Raw genomic sequence first — 21,755 nt, 5'->3', positions numbered from 1 at the left:
TTTTCGAGCTCGATTAGTAACAAATTTTAAATGAAAATTTCATTTTCATCTTTTTTAAATAAAATCATATATTTCCATTAACATCAAAATATAGCTTAAAAAATTCAATGAAATAAAACATTACTATCGTATTTTTTAAAATACCGGAGATATTTAAGAAAGAAACATTTACTTTATCACGTACCTACATACGTGCATAAATGTCAATGAAATAAATTTTTATCTATTATACCTGTTCGTGCATAGGAAAAATTCCTCCAAGAATGATATCGCCATTAATCCTTATCAATTTCGAACCATCCTTGTTGCCATCCTTCCTCTGATAAGCCTCGCTCACAAAAAGGAAATAGAGGCTCATCAAGCATGATAGTAGATTCCTTTGCATCAGGCTCATTTTAAGCATCTTTGATTGACTCCACTGAAAATACGATTAACAAGATTGCTTTTTATTTTTATTTTTAATCTACATATATGTCACAATAGTAAAGAGAATAAAGTTACATGGAAACATGTCTGACATGCTATAACAAAACTAGCAGACATTTTAATATGATCGTCGTCTATGTGTGTGTGTGTGTGTGTGTATGTGTTGGAATGTTTACGACATGGACAAATGTTCAACGTGTTTCGAGCTTTTATCAAAATCCAGAACTCGCTTTATCGAGATATATACAAGGTGAATCAAAAATTCTTAGATGAATCAAAGTTCCCAAGTGAAATTAAAAACCAATTATTCCTTTTCGAGGTCTATTAAGCTTGTACTTAGATTTGTAATTTCACAACTTGAAAAAGAAAATTAGCCTAGAAAGTCTCGAAAAAAGAATAATTGATTTTTAAAATCACTTAGGAACTTTTGATTCTTTTACCCTATATATGCATGCATGTATGCGTAGGTAATATATCAAAGGAAGAATAAAGTCTAATGATTAAATACTGTGAACGATGTTCGGCTAAAGCTCTCGTTTCAATAAAAAAAATATCGGAATTCGATATAACCATGCCACGAACGAAGAAGTAGATACGTTACTATCAACTCAGTCAGCCATTTCGTCTACTACTTTTATATCATCGATTATATTATGTATATGTGAACGGTACGACTTTGATATTATTATACTTTTGTTCAATCATTATTAAACATATCAAAAACGTTGATGTTCAAAAGTTCATTCATTGAAAAAGAAAAAAAGAAAAGTAAATTCTTCGAGAATAAGAATGCAAATAATTTCAATTAAAAATTCAGAAACATTATAGTTTATTATTGCATATATAATTTATACATATCTACTTATTAGTTTATTCAATATTACTTTTTTTTTTTTTTTTTTTTTTTTTTTTTTTTTTTTTTGATAGAATAATTTCCTCTAGAAATTTAATTTCTAATATTAAAGAAAAAAAAAGGAAAAAAAAAAGAAAAAAGACAAATAATTTTAACAAAAAATTTCACCATTTTTACAATGAAAATGGACATTTGGAAAAGTTAAAAATAGGAATTTAATTAAACATCCTGAATTTTTTTTAAGCCTGCAAAATCCATGTATACAAGACGACAACAACGGAAATATCGATGAAGAGCTTTTCCGCTGGCTCGCATAAAAAACTTTCCGAAACTTTCTCTATCCCGTGCTTTTAATTACTCACCGGGAAGAGATATTAAAGGAGCGAATAACTAGGTTGCTCTTTGTCGCTTCAGTGCCTTTAATCGAGTCCCTTAAGCCAAGTCCCTCGATTAACGTAACGTTTCATGTGCAAAGTTTCTCTCGCGATGGACGAATGAATCGACCGATCGATCGTTTTTTGATCGATCGATCGATCTACCAAATAAAGTCGAAATTTACATAGACGTGAATTACGAATTTTCAGAAAAGCTTTTCTGCAAGCTCGGCAAACCGGAAATGACGTTCGCTTAAAAAGCTCCCTATTATATAGTGACTCAGCGATAACCTTAACACCTCAAATACCTTTACTATCTTCGGAGATACCAGAAAAATATAAAGGAAAAAAATTCTTCTATCCAAAGAGAACAATAACCTTAATTAAGTTGAAATTGTCTTTTTTACTATTATAATTATCAAGATATGATATTTTTTTGAGAGTGGTTGATATTTTTTCAAACAGATCCATATGTTTTTATCATTATTATTACGTCATATAATATAACAAAAATAAATACAACGATGACATGACATCATATGACATCGTCCAAAAAAAAAAAAAAACATATTTGAGATATATGAACATTTACTCCAATTTATAGTATATAAAATCAATGATTCTAACGAAGATAAAATAAAAATTAATTAGGAGGTGTTGAGAATTATGGAAGGATCAAAAGCACAGAAAAAATAACTGAAGAAAAATGGAGAAAATATTAAAGATGAAGGAAGAGAAAAAGAAGATATAGAGATAAAGATCACGAACTATACCTATTGGCTAAAATTCAATCTGTTCGAAGCACAACTTTCCGTTTGGTCGTTAATTGGATTTCTTCGGTGACTTTCGAACGAGCTGCTAGAATCTTCGACAGTGGAAAAGGAAAAGATAAAAGAAAAAGAAAAGAGAGGCGAAGAAGTAGAATAATTATCATTCGGGCCAATTAAGAAGTAAGCCTTATATCTGTCTCTAGCAGGTGCCTCTTTAAAAGAAACCAAAGTTGTGTAGGTACGTATATATATTGAAAATAAAATTCGTTCTTGCGTATGCCTCTCATCCTTAATTTTCTGTGTGTCTCTCTATCTTCCCTCTTCTTATTTTATTATTTTTTCTTTTTTTTTTTCCAAGAAATAGAATAATAAATTCCAGCGTTAACAAGGACAAAAATCGTTCTAGATAGATAATAGTTTCTTAGCATATTCGAATTAGGTTAATTAACTTCATTTAATTGAATTATTTTTTTTATTCATTTTATAGATTACATAATTTTATTATTAATTTAAATAATATATATATGTTAATGAATCTATTTATAAGAAATTGGATATTAATATTCATAAATATTGGTTGAGCCATTTTGTTTTCAGATTATAAAAAAGTTCCTAAGTTCTTATAGTTTTATAATTTAAAAAGAAAAAATAGAGAGAAAAATGGGAGAGAATTAACAAAAAAAAAGAAAAAAGAAAAAAAAATAGAAAACGAGGTCGAGAAGAAAATTACACCAAGTAGAAAATACTATTATGTTGTACTTCCAATGTAACAGTGAAAGAGCGTGCAACGAATTTTCTTGCAACTTTAACACAGGAATAGATGTTTCTCTCTCTTGTTTTTTTTCTTTTTTTAGTTCTCTTTCTTCCTTCAAGAAACGTAAGGTAAGCCAAACTCTCTTTTTTCACATCTTAATAGCGTTGAAGTCGATATGGGTTAAAACCAAGAAGCTGACCCTTGCATCGACCATTATCCGTAAAACGATACGCTGACATAGTTGTCTTATCTTTGTTATACTGACGAGAAAAAAAGAGAAAGAAAAAAGAAGTGAATTTGTTGATATGATAAAAGTGTCAATGGAAGAACAAGAGAATATTATATATAAGTATACCCTTTTTTCAATTCTGTATAAGCTAATTTTTTTCTCAAAGTTTCTATCACGTATATCTTATATAAAAATTCAATTTCGTATATTGTAGTATTTTTTTAAATAAACAAAATAAAATTTACATAATTATAATAAAAATTAAAATGATTCAATCATAATTATGTTCTTATAACGAAAGAAAAGAAAAAAATTCAATTTTAAAAATTATTAACAAAATCGATTTTGTTATAACAATATTATTGCAATATTTAAATAAATAAAGAATAAATTACGCTTTAAAACGGTCTTTAAATCAAGTCTCTACGACTTTTCGTTCCGAAGATATCGCCTTTTAAAGATTTTCATTCATAATTCTTATACTACAGCTGTTCGTAGTAATAGTAGTAGTAGTAGTAATTCGGTCAGCTGGGATGCGTAAATTCTTGGAATTTATATAGGTCAGTGTGTCACTGGGTCACATGAATGAAATTATGTAGGTCAGTGGGACAACGTAAACGTTCTCCACTAAAATGGGAATATCTCCGTAATTAAATATCGTAGAGATTTGAAACAAATACCATTTTAAAGGGCAAATTTTTCTCTATTTTTTCAACTTATTGTTAATAATTAATTAACAATTTGTTATAAACAATTTTTATAAAAAAATTATTATCGACTCAATTCATCTTATTTGGTCAACAAGAACAATTGATATTGTGGCAGATTTGTAAAATTAAGTAAATTAGTAAATTCTTAATTTGTTATAAACAAATTATTTTTTTACCGAAGGAACAATTATTTTTTATATTATTTCATTTACATGGAGATATCTCCGGAACCAAAAGTCGTAGAGATTGGAGACAAATACCGTTGTAAAAGACAGATTTTTCTCTATTCGTTCAAACGATTGTTAATAATTAATTAACAATTTGTTATAAACAATTTGTTATAAACAAATTCTTACGAACTAAATTCATCTTATTTCGTTAACAAACACAAAAGAAAATTTTCAGATTACGCCCGATTTAGAAAATTACTAATAAATTAATAAATTGTTAATAAACAAATTACCAAATAAACAATTTTTCACTTATATGAGAATATTTCCGGAACTAACAGTCATAGAAACTTGAAACAAATATCATTCTAAAGGGCAAAATTTTCTTTACTTTTTCAGCTTATTGTTAATAATTAATTAACAATTTGTTATAAACAATTTGTTATAAACAAATTATTATAAACTTTTTATAAACAAATTCTTACGAATTTAATTTATCTTATTTTGCAAAAAACATTCGATCTTACAGGATTTTCAATCATTTTGATGAAAATTGTGTCGAGTCACCGTTAGAATAGAATAAGACACGACACGATACTTAGCGATACCGAATGAAATTGTAGAAAAATTTCCTGTTATGTCATAGAATGGTGTTTCAGGGAAAGGGCGTTGTTTTGCAAACAATAACAACAGAAATTGGCACGGTTTACTCTGTTAGACTTTTTTCCAATGATTGTTTCGAATGTATTGTAAAATACACGAACGCAAAGAATTTTTATAATCGAATTCCAAAGAGAAAAAAAGGAAAAAGAAAAAATAACGAACGTACGAGAGAAATGGAGTGAGAAGGAAATTTCAACTTGGAAATTGCTTATGAACGATCTCGCGATCGTTACTTCACAGGGAAATGTTTCCTACGGGAAACGGAAATGGAGATTCCCAGTTGACTCTCAATCCGTCCTTCGAAACATGATCGATCACACATGTACACAGATGCAACAATTTTATTACGTTGTTCAAAATATAAACTCTCTTTTATCAATGATATTAATGATAAAACAAACAAATTAGAATAGAACATTAAAAAAAGTAAACTTCGATAAACTTCTAATCGAAATCCGATTCGCGTGTACAAGCATAAAGAAAAGAAAGGAGAAGAAAAAGAAAAGAAAAAGAAGAATCGAATGAATCAAGTAAATAAGATTTATAAAGAAGATCGTCGAAATGAAAAACCTTAAACAGAGTAAATCTTTTTCTTTTTCTTTCTTTTGATTTGTTCAAGTTCGTAGGTACTCCGTCTCTTCGAAAACGTTGATCTATCTTACTAGTAAAGTATCGTAGTAAATGTTCAAGATTGGGAGGGGTGAGAACGGGGGTTGGATAGGGTCTGTTCCTTTCGAATCGAGGGAAACATCTCTAACAAAAACGCAATGTCACAGTGATAGTTGCTTGTTCGCGTATAGACGATAATGCTTTCTCACGTCCATCTTTCCTCTGCTCAGCTTTCACCAAGAAAAGAAAAATCTTTGCAGCTACATAGGTAGCTCTTTTTAAGAGTCGTTCTTTTTTCGTTTCTTCCATTTATCGTTCTAGACACTCTCGACCCTTTTTTCACCATCCATATGCCATAGTGTGCGAATGGTTATTAAATCATTTTTAATTGAAAATCTCTAACGACCTTGATTAACTGTATATTGCGTATTATATTTTTCATTTTAATAGGCAAAATCTAAGAAAAATCCTAAATAAGATATATACGATTGCAACGTGAAAGTATATATAATACAATTATTATATAGAAATAAGTGAGAAAGAAAGTGATTTTTAAAATCACCTAAGAAATTTTGACCCACCCTTTACTTCTACGAGACGCTTATCCCTCAAATTAATTTTTATATAGTTGAAAAAAAAAAAGAAAAAAAAATTAATTAAAACGTATAAATCCTCCAAACGAAAATCAATTATTTTTGGTCGTGCTTTGGAAGTTTTAAAACAGAGATAAAATGGAATAGAAATGAAAACGAATTATGATATAAACGTAAGAGGCTGAAAAAATACTCGAATATGCGCATTCGTTTGCTCTTATGGTCTCTCTTTTTATCTCTTTCTTTTTTTCTCTCTCTTTCTCTCTCTTCAGTGACTTCAAGAGACGATCTCCATAATCTCTTCTCTTGGAAGGACGAGAACGAAAAAGGTCAGAGGTGAAAGACCCATCGACTAGAGTAGGATAAAATAGTAGGACATATAATCTCCGACAAATTTCTCATCGACATTCGTCGGGACATTTTTCCCCGAGTATTTTCTTTTACAGCATCCCACTGGAATAACTGAGCAAAGTGGATACACGTATCTTATTCCATGTGGGCCAAACAGAAGGAGAGAAAGAGAGAGAGAGAGAGAGAGAGAGAGAGGAAAAGAAAAACTTTCTTGGCAGCAACACTCCAACGAGTTTGGTCTCTAATTGACACGATCTACTACCGAAGTGACAATCAATTCGTGAAATTTATTTAATTTTCAATAAAAATATTAGATATTTATTTTATATCTCGATCTTTTTTTTCCTACTCGGTTAGAATTTTATTTTCTCTTTTTTCTTTTTCCTTCCCATGTCAATCCAGTCGAGACGAACAGTTTGAAATGTTCCGACCGGAATTTAACCAAAAAGGCAAAGGTAAGGAAAAACTAAAGTAAAAGTAAGAATAACGACGAATGTTCATGAAAGGAAGAAAGGAATCATTTGAGAAGGACAAAAGAATCGAACGAAAAAAGTCCTGTCGGATTGACATCCTAAATGTGAGAACAAATGTGATTTCTCTTCTGTCTTATTTCTTTCTTCTAAATTGACATCTCTTTCTCTCTTTTCCTCTTTTTTCGTCTTTTTGACTTCGACTGTATCCGAAAATTTTTCTTATTCCCAAAATATAAAAATAAAATTTTACGGAAGAAAAAGAGAATAAAAAGAAGAAAGAAACATATGCAAGATGGATAAAAAATTCCTATGTGTTTTTCCTAGATGGATGAAAAATTACTGGATAATTTTTTTACAAGATTGGCTTATAGTTTTAAAATCGAAATAAAAAATTAGCCTAAAAAGTTTTGACAAAGGGTAATTGCTTTTCTCATTAGAGTAATTGATTTGTCCATCTAAAAACTTTTGGCCCACCCTGTGTACATGTGCGTGTATGTAGGAGTAAAAATACGAGAGCAACATCGTCGAAGATTCCAATCCAAATCGATTCTCGAAAGCGTTATTCGTTCGTAGTAAAATCCTACGAGGGATTCGAATTCGTACTCGACGAAATTGGAACGAGCCTGGGATTCGTCTGGATGTCGCTTATTGAAATTTTACCTATCGAAAGAGCTCCCAACCATTTCTACGTAGAAGATCCCGATGAATTCTCCGACGGGCGCTTCGTTTACTTCATGTTAAAAATCACGTATAAAGTCAAAGTATTTTAGAAAACAAAACAAAAATATATCAATTCTTCGTATTATAATACTATATATACTTTCAAATTAATCATTTGTAATTTGCGTAAAACTTCTATTTTTTTTTTATTTTCATAAAATTAATTACTATTTGATATCCAACATTTTTTTCATATTTTTAACCGTGTATAACTTATACTTATTTAAAGTTCAAAAAAGAAAATATAGTAGTCAATGAAACTGTAAAAAAAAAAAGGAGAAAAGGAATCGATTATCCAAAAACTATTCGATTTTAACTAAGAATTTAAGTTTATTATTTCCACCTTAACTTTCGCGATTTCCCAAAAGTTGTCAATTTGTAGTTAGCCTAAAAAACTTTTAATCCGAAATGAAGTTTTCCTTCTAAACTTGTGGAAAACGTGAAATCGTTCTATCGAGATAAGAAAGTTCAACTCTTTCTCTTCCTCTTCCTCTTCCTCTCCTTCTCTCCTTCTCTCACAGCTTTTGAAAGTAAATCAAGAAAAAGGAGAGACAAAGAAAAAAGAGAATCGATCGTGTTCGATATATATCAGATCAGAGCAGATCAAATCATGTATCCTATGAATGAAATTAAAATTCTCAAGAATATTTAACTACATGCAAATCAAAAGTTTCTAAGTAATTTTAAGACAATTACTCTTTTTCGAGACTTTAAGTTTGTAGTTTTACAACCTGAAACAAAGATTGGCTTATAAAAAATTTTTGATGTAATCTAAAAAGTTTTAGTCCACCCTGTAGATCTGCATTTTCTACCATCCAGCTCTATTCTCCAGAGAGATCTATTGAAATCGTTTGGCTACTAGCCACACAAAAGTAACTCCCTTTACGAAGGAATGTCCAGCAACAGATACTTGATTCGCAAGGGAATTAAATCTCTCATTCATCAGACTATTCTAAGAATCTAAATATCTAAATAAAAATATATATATACATACACACATATATATTTTTTAGATTTCTATATTTTACCAATTAAAAGATGATGTTTAGATGTATGTGTTTAAATCTTAAAAACTAGACACATTAAAATTAGATTAATAATAGAAAAATAATAGATATTAAAATTGAAGTTACAATTATTTTTCTATATATATATATATATATTTATATTTATTTATTAGAAAAGGAAAAAGATAACACAAACGTTCTATTTTCATACTATCGTGAAATAATTCCCACGCCATTTAATTCGAGGCTAGTTGCAAATATCCAGCCAATGGTTTGATGTATTTCTATGCATTCCTACTACGTACTCTCTTTCTTTTTCTCTTTCTCTTTTGGAGCAACGCTTCAGGGAAAATGTATAAAGAGAAAAAGTACGGTTCAACGCGTGCGTCCTCTGAAAATTAATGGCCCGAGCAAAACTTCTCGTGAGAGATTCATCCTGATTCTCGTCCGCGAATACGAGCAAAAAGGATGATCGATCTTATATAAGACAAAATAAAATATTTTATCTAACAAACGTTTCCACTTACACGAACTATATGTATTTGTTAGATTATCTCAAGGAAATATTTCAACATACTCTTTTTAAATCACATACTTTTTCCTTACTTTCCTTAGATGCCAAAAAAGATAGTTGAATAATAATAATTATATACTGTGTTTATTAACTCATTATTGTTAATAAAATAAATCAAATAAAAAAATTAAAATTATATATAAGTATAGTACGCATACATATGTACAATACATATACATGCACACACAAATATATTTTATAATATATATATATGATATATGTGAAATAGAATGGAGACACCTTTGATCGTGCAAAAACAATTTCGGAAATACGCTTTGGACCTAGTAAGTCGATTAACCTCGATGGCATCGCTCCCTGGAGAATCGTTCAAATTCAGGCCACTTTTCGACATCGAACGTTACGTTCGATAGTTCCTCTTTCTCTTCTTACCCCTTTCTCGATTATTACACCGATTCGAGCACATGTGATTTGAAGAGATAAATATTATATATTTTATATTAAAAATAATAATTACTCATTTAATATTATTTTGCAATTGTATCGATTCAAATATACAACAAACTTATTAATAAAATCGATCGATTAAATTAAAATGTTCATTAAAATTTATTATTTATTTAACAATTTTTTTTTATTATTCTTATTATAATTTTTAGAATATAGCCGTAGCTAATATTTAACCATAAGATCTATAGATCTATGAGTACTTATTTACAATCTATAGGTACTTATTTAAAAAAATATTAATAATCGAAAATAATTAAAAATATATATTTATATTTCATATATATATATATAATAATGAAATTAAATTTTTATAAACCTAACTTATACTTTCAGCTAATCAATATTTATTAAAAAAAAAAAAAACTATTACTAATTAAAATAATAAAAAAAAATTACATCGAGAAAAAAAATTGCCTTTATTGGGATACAAAATCTAAGTCATAAAAAAAGCCCAACTAATTTCATTCATACAATATTTGTCTCTCTATCTTTCTCATATCTTTTCTAAACTCCCTTTTGAAATACGAGATGATCAACTTATCATCAGCTTCCTATATCAACTTATTGAATGATGCTTGCAGAATTTCTTAATCTAACACAATACACCACTAGATCTCTCTCTCTCTCTCTCTCTCTCTCTCTTTCTCTCTTTCTCTCTCTCTCTCTTTCTCTTTCTCTCTCAAATAAACAACAATAAGTTTACATTGTTTGCATACTAACATTCGTATATTATAATATATCAAAGTGAAACGACTAGAGACACATACTCGCGTACGAATTAACTTAATTAAAATATTCCACTTCCATTATTCTCTTTTTCTCTGCCAGAGACACCGCCGTATCCCATCTTTCCAATAATTCCTGTTTTTTTTTAGATTTACTTTCTCTCTCTCTCTCTCTCTCTCTCTTTCTCTCTCTATACGAAAACTAAACCAACCCCTAGTTGCCAATCGCTTTTCATCCAATGATTCAAACCGAAAGGCAGAATATTACTGGCCTTTTATTACGTTCCAAATTAATCTGAGTGAATCCATCACATAAAATAATAATAATAATAATAATAACAAGAATAAAATATTTCAAACCGATGTGATTATGTATGTATATGCATATATGTGTAATGTATATGTGTACGCATATACGTATATACGCGATCAATGAAAATAATTATTCGAATATTCCTTAAACAAAATTAATTAGAAATAAATAAATATGCGAATCTAATACCGATCTAATATGCAAAGGAGACGTTAAAAAAAGATACATTATTACCATTAAAATTATTATCAGAAAAAAAAAATACGAATTTACTTCCCGATCTTTACAAGCTTTTAATACTCGTTAACACTCGATTAAAAGTTTCAACGAGGTAGTAAACTGGTTCGTTTTACCGATACTACAACATTCATTTCGACACTTCGCAACACTTCTGTGGAGTACTTTTATAACACGATCGGTAAGAATAGGACACACAAAGAGGAAACACAGACACAGAGAAAAAAAGGACACGTATACACTACATATATCGTCAACTTACCATTTAATTTAAAAATATGATGCAACGACACACCTGATTAGATCACTTTCGATTTCACAACGATTTGTATTTATCTGTTGATAAAACGAAACGAAGAAAAGATAAAAGCTAAAAAAAAAAGAAAGAAAAAATAGTCTTATCTCTAAACTCGTTAATCTCGTAGTTAATCTTTCAAACGATAGACACTCGAAGATAATCATAAAAGGAAGAAAGAAAGAAAGCAAAAAAAGATATATATCAAGTAAAGAGTTTGCATGTACAATAAGAATCAGATTAGAGACTGTGTGATCCGCGTTAAATCCCAGAGAACGAAGGCTGGATAGTATCCATGAACGACGTGCCTGTTGACGTCTAACTGCTGTGAAAATATAAAGAAGCAAAACTTTTTTTTGTCTCTTCGGTTAACGAAGATAAGAAATCATAAAATCATCTATCTGTCTCTCTAAAACCTTTCTCTTGCTCCTCTCAACAATTGAAATAAAAGTAAAATAAAATAAAATCTTAATGAATGGATATTCTCTCGCGTTATTTACTAGTAAGCTGCATACGATTATGAGAATGATGCTGATGATGTCAACACGAATACTGCTTCCTGCTCATGGTGTCAAGAAAGAAAAAACAAAACGAAAAAAGAACAAACAATAAGAAGAAAAGAGATCTACCTATCTATATATCTATCTATCTTTACAAATTAACCATCTCAAAAATCATTGTAATAATTTTCTCGAAGGAAATCGTGAAAAATGATTGAAACGAAAAACAAATAGAGAGACAGAGACAGAGAGAGAGAGAGAGAGAGAGAGAGAGAGAGAGAGAGAGAGAGAGAGAGAGAGAGAGAGAGAAGGAAAAGAATGATGACAACCAAAAGAATATAAAGGATTGGTTAGGGAGTAAAGATGATAAAATGATAAGAAGGATAATGATGATGATGATGATAACGATGATGATGACGATGAGGATGAAGATGATGATGAGGATGATGACGATGACGATGCTGTGGTGATTATGGTAACAGGAACAATAACGAGAATAACGACAAGACGATGAGAAAAAGATAAAGAGATTCGCGGTACCCGGTACCGCGGGCTAGACTGGAGTCGAGCCGAACCGAGCTTACCCTCTTATAGATGGGATACGCCTGCGCATGCGCGTCCATCTCGAAGTTCCACCCTCACTTTAGCTTTCCACCCTCGACGACGACACCTCCATCGTGCTCCGTCGATACTCTCCAAGAGCTATTCAAATAGCGCGTTACGAAGGGCTATCTTTTTATTTCCCTACTATCCTTTTTTTATTATCTTATTTATTATTATTTTTTTATCGTTCGTCTATCATCATTGTCATCATCATCATCATCATCATCATCATCATCATCATCATCATCATCATCATCATCATCATCATCATCATCATCATCATCGTCATCGTCATCATCATCATCATCATCATCATCATCATCATCATCATCATCATCATCATCATCATTATTATAAACAGAAAAAAATGGTATGTGTGTCATAAGATAAAAATTCATCATAAATTGTATGTGAAAAGAAAAAAGAGAAAATAGAACTTTTATATATAATTTCATGTCTATTTTTTTAAAGAGATTAAAAAACGACAAGATGGCCACCGAATGAAATCGGTGTTGATCTTCATAAACGATCAATTCGATAGTTCGTAAGAAGATTATCCGTAGAAACATAAATAGGATGGCGAAGGAACGATCGGTCGACGCCAAATTCAATGACGATCGAGATCCTAGCTATTAACACGATTCGACGGTACTTATCGAATTATCCTTCTATGCACACAAGCTTCAACTAAATTCTACTAACTTTCTCTCTCTCTCTCTCTCTCTCTCTCTCTCTCTCTCTCCCTCCCTCTCTTTTTCTCAGATGCATTTAATAAATATTAACGCAAAATTATAACGAAAGATTATAATCGCGATTACGCGAAAAAATTCCTTTTGATAATAAATTTGTATCTACTAACGTAAACTAAGAAGAGAAAAACATGAAACTTATTAAGGTGATTTGTTCGATAGTATGTAACCGTACTAAGGATACTAAAAAAGAACAAAAGCGCCAAGTTAGATTGACCGATAAGACTGAAGTCTTACGATTCTTACTGATTAATTAGTCCAAAATATTACAAACATATTTCTTTTTCCTTTCCTTTTTTTTCTTACCCGTCAAACGCCTTAACATTGCGTGAAAATAATTATTTATCGATTTTATGAAAGTAATTGGATCTACTGTAATTTATTTAAAAAAGAAATTACTTTTACTATGTAATAATATTAATAATATTGAAAGAGATAAACTTTCGTATAAAAGTTATATACGGTACCCAGACCAAACAGAAGATGACTTAGGTTATTTATGCGTCACTTATCTTGTTAGTGTATTATATAGTATATAAGAGAACGATTCGAAGTAAAAGATTGACGATCGTAGAAGAAGTAAAAGCATCCGAGACTTGGCAGACTCTATCGCACGCGTCTAACAAAAAAGATATCCCAAATGATTGACGTACGAAAGTGATGAATATACATTATATCATAACGATCGATATTTTCTTAACCTGTTGAAAAGTTCGTCAGATTGGAATAAGCCAGAGCATATAAGGATATAAGGATTTGTGCGAAAGAAAAAAATCTCCTCGAGAAAAACGATCATCAATCTTTTCGTGAATTAGAAACGTGCTAAAGCATCAAGAAGACGACGTTATGTTCTCATAATTTAACGCTTCGATGTGCGTTTCCTGATGCAACCACTGAATAGATTATACAGATTTCATTATAGACGAGTTACATCGACGTCGTAACTTGAATCATGTACCATCCTTCGTAATAACCAAGGAAAAGAAATTCCACATTGAAAATTTAAGTAGAACAAGTAGATTAATTATCGATTATATGATTTATCAAGATTATTCATATTTTACCTGCAGTATCGATGCAAACGACATTAGGAAATTATTAGGAAGATTACACTCCACCATTCCAGGTTATAAAATATAGCAAAACTTTTCCTTAATCGCTGCAACTTCTCTTCTAATTCTTCTCTCGCAAACAACTTCATAATCCAACGTGTAAACTATAAAAACGATAAAAAGCTAATTATCTTTATTACAGAAATATTTTATCCGTAATTCGATTAATTTTGTTCGATCGTACGAGAGTGATTTTCGATATTTACTCGCCGGAATGCAAAAGAAAACTAATTCGATTAGTGTAAAAAGTAGTCAATAAGAATTGACGAAAACGCGAATCAAAAATAAGTTTACCATATTACCGACATGGTCTATAATTATACCGACCAAGTGGTAAATGTTATTTCCTATGGTAACAGTTACCGACCAAGTGATAAATGTTATTTCCTATGGTAACAGTTATCGACCAAGTGATAAACGTTATTTCCTATGGTAACAATTATCAATCTGCTATAAATACTCTTTCCTATGGTAACAAAGTAGCGAATATATATCCAAGAATAGATAACGCCTTCTTGTCCAATACTTACGTACAAGATCGTAAATGCGTTGTGGTAGCTCTTTTGCTAACGCTTTTGTGTCCACTTTCGGTACTAAAATATTGAATCGCTTTCGATGCCTGCCCAAAGCCATAGCACCGAGAAGTGCGCGTATTTTCCTTGTGACAAGAAACCGTTGGAAAAATGTGTGCGTAGTGAAACATCCTTCCTCGCGTAATCGTATGTGTCGGTAGTCCGTGCGAAGTTAGTCCAATCAATTTTGACGTATTTTCTAAAAAATTAACAAAACACCATGGATAAGAGAAAAATGTCGTAAGTAATACACCCGCTGTGTATTAAAAGGGATAGTTGGGGTACCAAAGTAAGAACGTGACATCAGCGATGTGCAACTTCATTTTTGAATGAAATTTCCTTACTTCTTATATATATGCCAATGCATTAGATGTTTCTAATTCGTTCGTTTACAAAAAAAAAAAAAAAAAAATCAATTAAAATTTCACAACTTGTAGTAGCATAGGTTATGTACTTGATAAGAACGATCTTTCAAAATTTTTGATAAATCTTTTTTAAGATTTTTAAGATCATCGTTTATTCTTTTCTAAGGTTTTTCTCGTAACGTTATATTGCAATCGTAACATTTGAATTGAATTTGCTTAGAACATTTACGCGAATGATATTTCCATCTAAAAAGAAATATCACAAGTATTAATCGTAGGTTAGTACAATTGCATTTTTGACTATTTTATAAAGTGACATTTTTTTTCTTATAGTAAATTATATAATCTTTCATAGAATTTTACGTTGTTACCATTATACAGAATATTTCGAGGAGGTATGTCCACCTTAAAGAAAGAAAAATTGCAAACGCATTTTCGAGATAAAGTCTCGAATTCTTCCCAACGTATTTTACCGACCATATTTTTATGATTTTGTATTAATATTGTTTCTTATGAAATGCATTTGTTTCTATCTATGAAGTAACATTGTTATACTTTTTCTTTCGAACTTGAAAGCTATACAGACACAATCGATTTTTTTTCTTTTTTTTTTTTTTTTTTTCTTACGATATTACTATTACATGCTAATAATGTTTACTTCGAAATAAAATTTACAATAAAATAAATTTTCTTTATTGTAAATTTTTATTTTCAAAAATTTTATCATTATAAAATGTCTCGTACATACTTGACATATTTTGATAAAAAGATATATCAAGCAAAAAAGATTATATTTATCATATTATTTCATGTTTTTAATCTATTTCCTACAATAAGAATCTCACATTATTTTTTCGTACAGTATTATAAAGATAAAATATAGATTATCTAGTTTATTTATAATAGGTATGACTAATCTTTTATTATCTTCTAAATTAGTATAAGATTTTTTTTTAGATGTTTATTGTTTTATATGCAACACTTTATTTTTGAAATAAGTGAAATTCTAGATAAAAATAGATCGAAATTAGATAGATCGAACATTAGATATAGTTGCATGTATTTCTTACATTACAATAGAAATGGATTTTTATTTATTTATGTAAAAATATATTCGATTTGATATATTTTCATATTATTAATTTCGTACTTAATGTCACAGCACTTCTGGGGATTCCCTATATCAAATTTTGGATATCCCTAAGACAGCAACGCCTGAAGAAATAAAGAAAACTTACAGAAAACTAGCGCTTAAATATCATCCTGATAAAAATCCAAATAATCCTGAAGCGGCGGAGAAGGTAAAACTTTCTTAATATATCAATGATATTAAGAGTTAATGTGTGTGCTTCAATTGTTTTATATATATATATATATATATATATATATATATATATATATACATTCTTCCTCCCTGTATAACTTTTGTATTAGCTACAAGGAACAAGATTGTATTATTACATTTTTGGTATGTCTTTAGTGTCATTTTAAATTGCATTAACTTGCAATGTTTTTGTTTTATAGTTTAAGGAAATAAATAGAGCGCACGCCATATTAACGGATTTAACAAAACGCAATATATACGATAACTATGGATCTCTTGGCTTATACGTTGCCGAGCAATTTGGAGAAGAAAATGTTAACGCTTACTTTGTTGTAACTTCAGGATGGTGCAAAGTATGACCTGCTTTTTAACTGATTTTGTCATATACATTAAATCTTCTCTATAAAATGATTTAACTTATAAAATAATTCTTATTTTCAGGCACTACTTGTATTGTGTGCAATAATCACCGCTTGTTACTGTTGTGCCTGTTGTTGTTGTTGCTGCAACTGCTGTTGTGGGAAATGCAAACAGGCACCTCCTGAAGACAGTGGTACATACCATAATTTACAGGTAATATTATTTACCAATATCTTTTACAGTAGTTTCTCATATAAGCAATAACACAAGTTGAAACTTTAGGTCAATGCTTAGGTCAACAATACGTCTTCCATTATAGAGATATTAAATTACAAAAATGATTATGATATTAAATACGTAAATTAGATTTCAATATTTTACAGCTTCCTATAGAATTCAATGTGAGTTTTAAAATGTTCTATGAGAACTTTGCCAATGTATACAAGCTTTTTAATGTTTTGCACTAAACAGAAAATAACACTTTCATAAAATATATATTATAATGTAAGTTTGGACATAAAATCATGACAAATTTTCTGTTTCATCTAAGATATAATGAAATATGTGTTGCACCTAAGACCAATCACCTAGTTTAAATGTATTTTAAAGTTATAATTCGGAGCAACTATTTTCAGGAATATTGTGTCAATAATTTTGAAAGTATGGTACTTATAACACTTTCAGGGCGTGTCATTTCACATGGCATTATAAAAACATAAAGTTTATAATTTAAGATTTCAAATTTAGTTAAAACTAGATTACTATATGGAATTTTAATATAATGAAAAGTCATTGTTTAACAGTCTGTACAAAAAAAAAAAAAATATATTATTTATAGGGTAAGAAAAGCACATTGTGAGTCAGTCTTGTAATTAAGCAATTCTTGTTCTCTTGCGTGCATTTTCAGCAAGAGCAACTCTTTCCAATCATATTTAGTACAATTTAAGATAATATTAATTCATCTGGTATTTGCCCTGCTTTGTTAATTCGATACCTTTCAGCACCCGTTGATCACACTTTCATCTTTTTATATTTCATCTTCATGGAGGTAGATACATTTTATTTAACGAGTAAAACATCATACTTGATTATGCTTGTTATTCGCAAACCGGCACTATTTGTACATTGCACGCGAACATTTTCCATTGCCGAGCATGCGAGGTTCTGCTTAGTTTTGCAGAAAGGCATACATAGACTAGCGGTTTTGTTTATGTTGTTGTTGTATTATAGCGGGACCAGAATCCGGAAGTCGATGTTGTGACAAGTCAACCCTTAAAGTTCTCAAAGGTAAGTTCTTCTCTGGAAACATTCAAAAACATTTTCTTTGTTCGCTCAAATTGATCACATTGACAAGTTTCAAGAACTCTTACTTCTCTTAACACTGTTATTTTAACATGTTCATTAAGCTTCTGCATTTTTTAATTTCAACTTGGAAATGTGATTGTATTTGTGCAAGACATTGCTTTTTTCTAATCTTACTTTGCTTCTTATTTTTTTTATTTTTTTTCCCCTATTAAATTATATAACAAAAACATGAGCTAGCATATATTGAATGTTATTCTGCATGCATGATTAAATTATCCAATATAATTTCATGATTCTTAAACAGATATTGAATACACCATACATCGCACATATTCATTAGTATGCTTATTTCTATAATTTTTAAACATATTTCCCTTTTTAATCAATACCCATGCAACGATATAATGATCTATATACAATTTTAAGCTTGCAACTATTTTTACAAGAAATTTAAATTTATTCTCGTTAAATTCTGGACTAAACATCTTATCGACTGGCAAGTATAAGTCATTGATAGATCTTTTAAAATGATTTAAATTTTACCATTGTCATACACAATATTGCACGTTCAATTACAAGCTGCATTTTTCATATTTTAGCATGCTCAAATTATTAACATATTTGACGCATTATTTTGAATGCCAGATACAAGATATAAGTATGCTTTGATCCTGGGTAAAAGTTTGAGAATAAAAGCATAGAAATATATCTAAATTATACGATGTTACAGTACTGTTAGGCAAAATGTGGTATAGTGAGTTACAAACTTTTTATTCTTTAAGACACGTACTGGAAGTGATCAATTTCAATTTGTAGCAATGCAATTATTATTAAAAACAAGCATACAATATTACTGACTCCACTTCAGATATCTGGATAGGTACCATGTTAAAAAAAAATTCTATGGATTTACAGGAACAAGTAACATCGTTATTTATAATTATAAGCAAAAATAACCTGTTTTTCGTTCTAAATGCATTCTTGAATAGGTTATGTTCCTAGTGCAAACAAATCAATGATGCTTTTTTTAAACACTATAGAGTGCCGATAGTAATTACTTCTCTTGATATACTTTTCTCTTAATGAAAGATACCTTTTCAAAGAAAACTGAAATATTTCTTTTCGACAGGAGGAAGAAAGTGACGAAGAACCAGTGACCGTTCAACCTCAGGGTGGCGCATCGCAGGGTGCAACTTCTAATCCCCAACAAGTCTTTGCCATGCCACCACCTCCATCTTCAGCACCAGCGAACGAGAGTACGAACTTGAACAGTGGCGGAGATCGTGTGATTTATACTACCGGTATTTCAACTTCTTAAGTTTAGACGCAAAAAGTAGCCTTTACTTAGCACGAAGTTAATGTTGGCACTTTTGATATTCCTCTTTTTCTTGTATCATTCGATAATAGAAAAGGAGGATAAATGAGCGACAAATAAGGAACAAGACTCTTCTATCTTCCATCTAAACTCTTTAAAATCATAATGTGTGACGTGAATAGAGAACAAATTTGAAAAGTGTGAGTGTACTCTTCCGAGTATTGCACAAAATAAATTCCAGATCGGAATAGAAGTTCGAGTCTTGTCGTCGATGCCAAACACATGCGCTTGTATTTTTATTATTATTATTATTTTTTTTTTTTTTTTCTATCCGACACAAGGAGTCCTATAAAGAGAAAAGAGTAAACAAAGCAGTACGTTTATCATGAAATTACAAGTGAATAGATTTCGGAAAATCGTGAATTGATTATTTACAGATCATAGAATCAAATATTTCAACTACTTGATATAACCTTAAATTAGTATTAACAAATAATTAAATAATAACAATAAGAAAAATTATCGAATGGTGTATGTAATCGTACGGAAAATATGGTCGATTAATTATCACTGAAGACCTCTTGTGTTAATTTAATGATATATATGTTAATTAATTTTCTCGTTAACTGCTGCTTCCATTTTTTAATTGTTTGGTGATTGTGTTTACGTATACGTTTGCCTGAATTTATTTATCTCTATATTCATATACACGATTTCGTTTGCGTTTATATTCTCTTACTGTAGACGTACGCACATACTTGGCTATTTAAATTTTTTCTTTCCTCTCTCCGCGGCTTTTTTGATTTATGTATTTATAAATAGAAATGATTTCTTAATGCGTAATCATCATATATAAGTTCTCCTTAATTATATGTAAATATGTATAATAAATTTTGATTATTATTATTTTTTAATCCGTCAGAGAAGAAGGGCGAATTAAAACGAACCAAAAAAACATTTAATTTTTTTATCATTTTTGCGATCTTCGCATTTTATTTGTACTTATTTTCTTTGTCTTGTTCTTCTACCTTTGGTCAGCGATAATTTATGCATTTGAATATTCTCTATATCTTTAACGTATTTAAATACACAATTGACTTCTATAAATAATATATAACAAAATGTATATCGAAATACTTTCTGTATTTAGATTGTACTCGTACTAGCATTATTACAAGAACTATCGCTGCCAAAGAAATTATCGATAGAAAACTGTTCTTTTTTGCATGTAATTATATATATTTTTTCTAATAACGTTAAAATAATTAATGTTATGAGAATTACCATAAAATTGTATCAAATGCAACGACTTTTAATCATTCTTTTAATAATTTACTTCTTGGTCACTTTTAATCTTTTTTAAGATAAAATACAAGTTACATGACATTTTTTATTCCATTAAAAAAAAAATTGATTTAATTAATCATTCCTAGTAGTAGTTACAAACCACTTTTATTTTGTACATAAGGAGAAATCTTATAAAGGCACAGCTTTAAACAGACTTAGTCGTAATTTGCATATATTGATTACAACCTTTATCTCATCCACATGAGCTTTCCCTTTTTAAGTTGCTTATACCTCTTTTATATATATACATATAATAATAGTATATATACATATATATATATATATATTACAATATTCGATTCATTCTCTTAATGAAGATAGACCAAATCTTGTATCTAACTAAATTTTTCCTCCTAGCTGCTTCGACGAATCCTTTCATAGCATCAACAACTGGAGTAAACAGTGGTACAGGATCAACTAAATGGTAGTCGGCCATTGACTAAGAGAAAGAAAACTACTGATTAATAGCTACATTGCGATAGATCATGATGATGATGATGATGATGATGATGATGATGATGATGATGAATAATCTCTTTCCTAATGATTAAAGTCACAGACACTTGCGTACTTAATCAAATCGTCCGTGATGGAATTATTATGTGCTTCTTCTTCTTCTAATTACTATTACAATACACGACACACAAGTCTTTTCGCTTTTCTTTCTCTAGATTCTAAACGCTCGTGCTTTTTTCGAGAATTGAAAAAAGAAAAGAGAGAAACAAAAAAAAAAAAAAGAAAACAAAAAATAATAATATTAAGCACTTAAGTCGTTCTTCCCTTACATCGCACTTCCTTTATGTGTATTACTTAATTAATTCATTTATTAATTATTATTGTTAGCGAATATAATATAACTTGTTTCTCTAATCTTGAAGCAAAGAAAGAA

General features: G+C 29.7%; 2 protein-coding genes and 1 long non-coding RNA gene across 5 annotated transcripts in view; 1 reads left to right on the top strand and 2 right to left on the bottom strand.

The window, feature by feature from the left end:
• The window catches only part of LOC122635617 (metabotropic glutamate receptor 8-like), a 37,467-nt gene extending 22,983 nt beyond the window's left edge, over nt 1–14,484 (bottom strand). For both annotated transcript variants that reach the window (XM_043826001.1, XM_043826002.1), the window contains exons 1-2: nt 14,231–14,484; nt 233–418 (exon numbers count right to left, since the gene is read on the bottom strand). In XM_043826001.1, the coding sequence (XP_043681936.1) occupies nt 233–418; nt 14,231–14,287 (243 nt within the window). In that variant the 5' untranslated portion in view covers nt 14,288–14,484. The remainder of the gene's footprint in view (nt 1–232; nt 419–14,230) is intronic.
• Nucleotides 14,485–14,877: 393 nt separating this feature from the next.
• On the top strand, nt 14,878–21,383 carry LOC122635620 (dnaJ homolog subfamily C member 5-like). Of its 2 annotated transcripts, XM_043826009.1 has the most exons (7): nt 14,878–15,090; nt 16,378–16,516; nt 16,740–16,892; nt 16,981–17,112; nt 18,130–18,186; nt 19,334–19,505; nt 21,224–21,383. In XM_043826009.1, the coding sequence occupies exons 1-7, from the start codon at nt 15,071–15,073 to the stop codon at nt 21,292–21,294; spliced, it is 744 nt and encodes a 247-aa protein (XP_043681944.1). In that variant the 5' UTR covers nt 14,878–15,070; the 3' UTR covers nt 21,295–21,383. The 2 variants fall into 2 exon arrangements, with proteins under 2 accessions (XP_043681944.1, XP_043681945.1); XM_043826010.1 differs by lacking the exon at nt 18,130–18,186.
• Nucleotides 17,408–19,435, bottom strand: LOC122635621. Its single transcript, XR_006328712.1, has 2 exons — nt 19,298–19,435; nt 17,408–18,198 (listed from the first exon to the last, which is right to left on the bottom strand). It is a non-coding gene; the product is annotated as an uncharacterized LOC122635621 (long non-coding RNA).
• Nucleotides 21,384–21,755: the final 372 nt, after the last annotated feature.

This window comes from Vespula pensylvanica, chromosome 18 (genome assembly GCF_014466175.1).
Source record: "Vespula pensylvanica isolate Volc-1 chromosome 18, ASM1446617v1, whole genome shotgun sequence".
Taxonomy (NCBI): domain Eukaryota; kingdom Metazoa; phylum Arthropoda; class Insecta; order Hymenoptera; family Vespidae; genus Vespula; species Vespula pensylvanica.
This window is presented reverse-complemented; position numbering and strand designations above follow the sequence as displayed.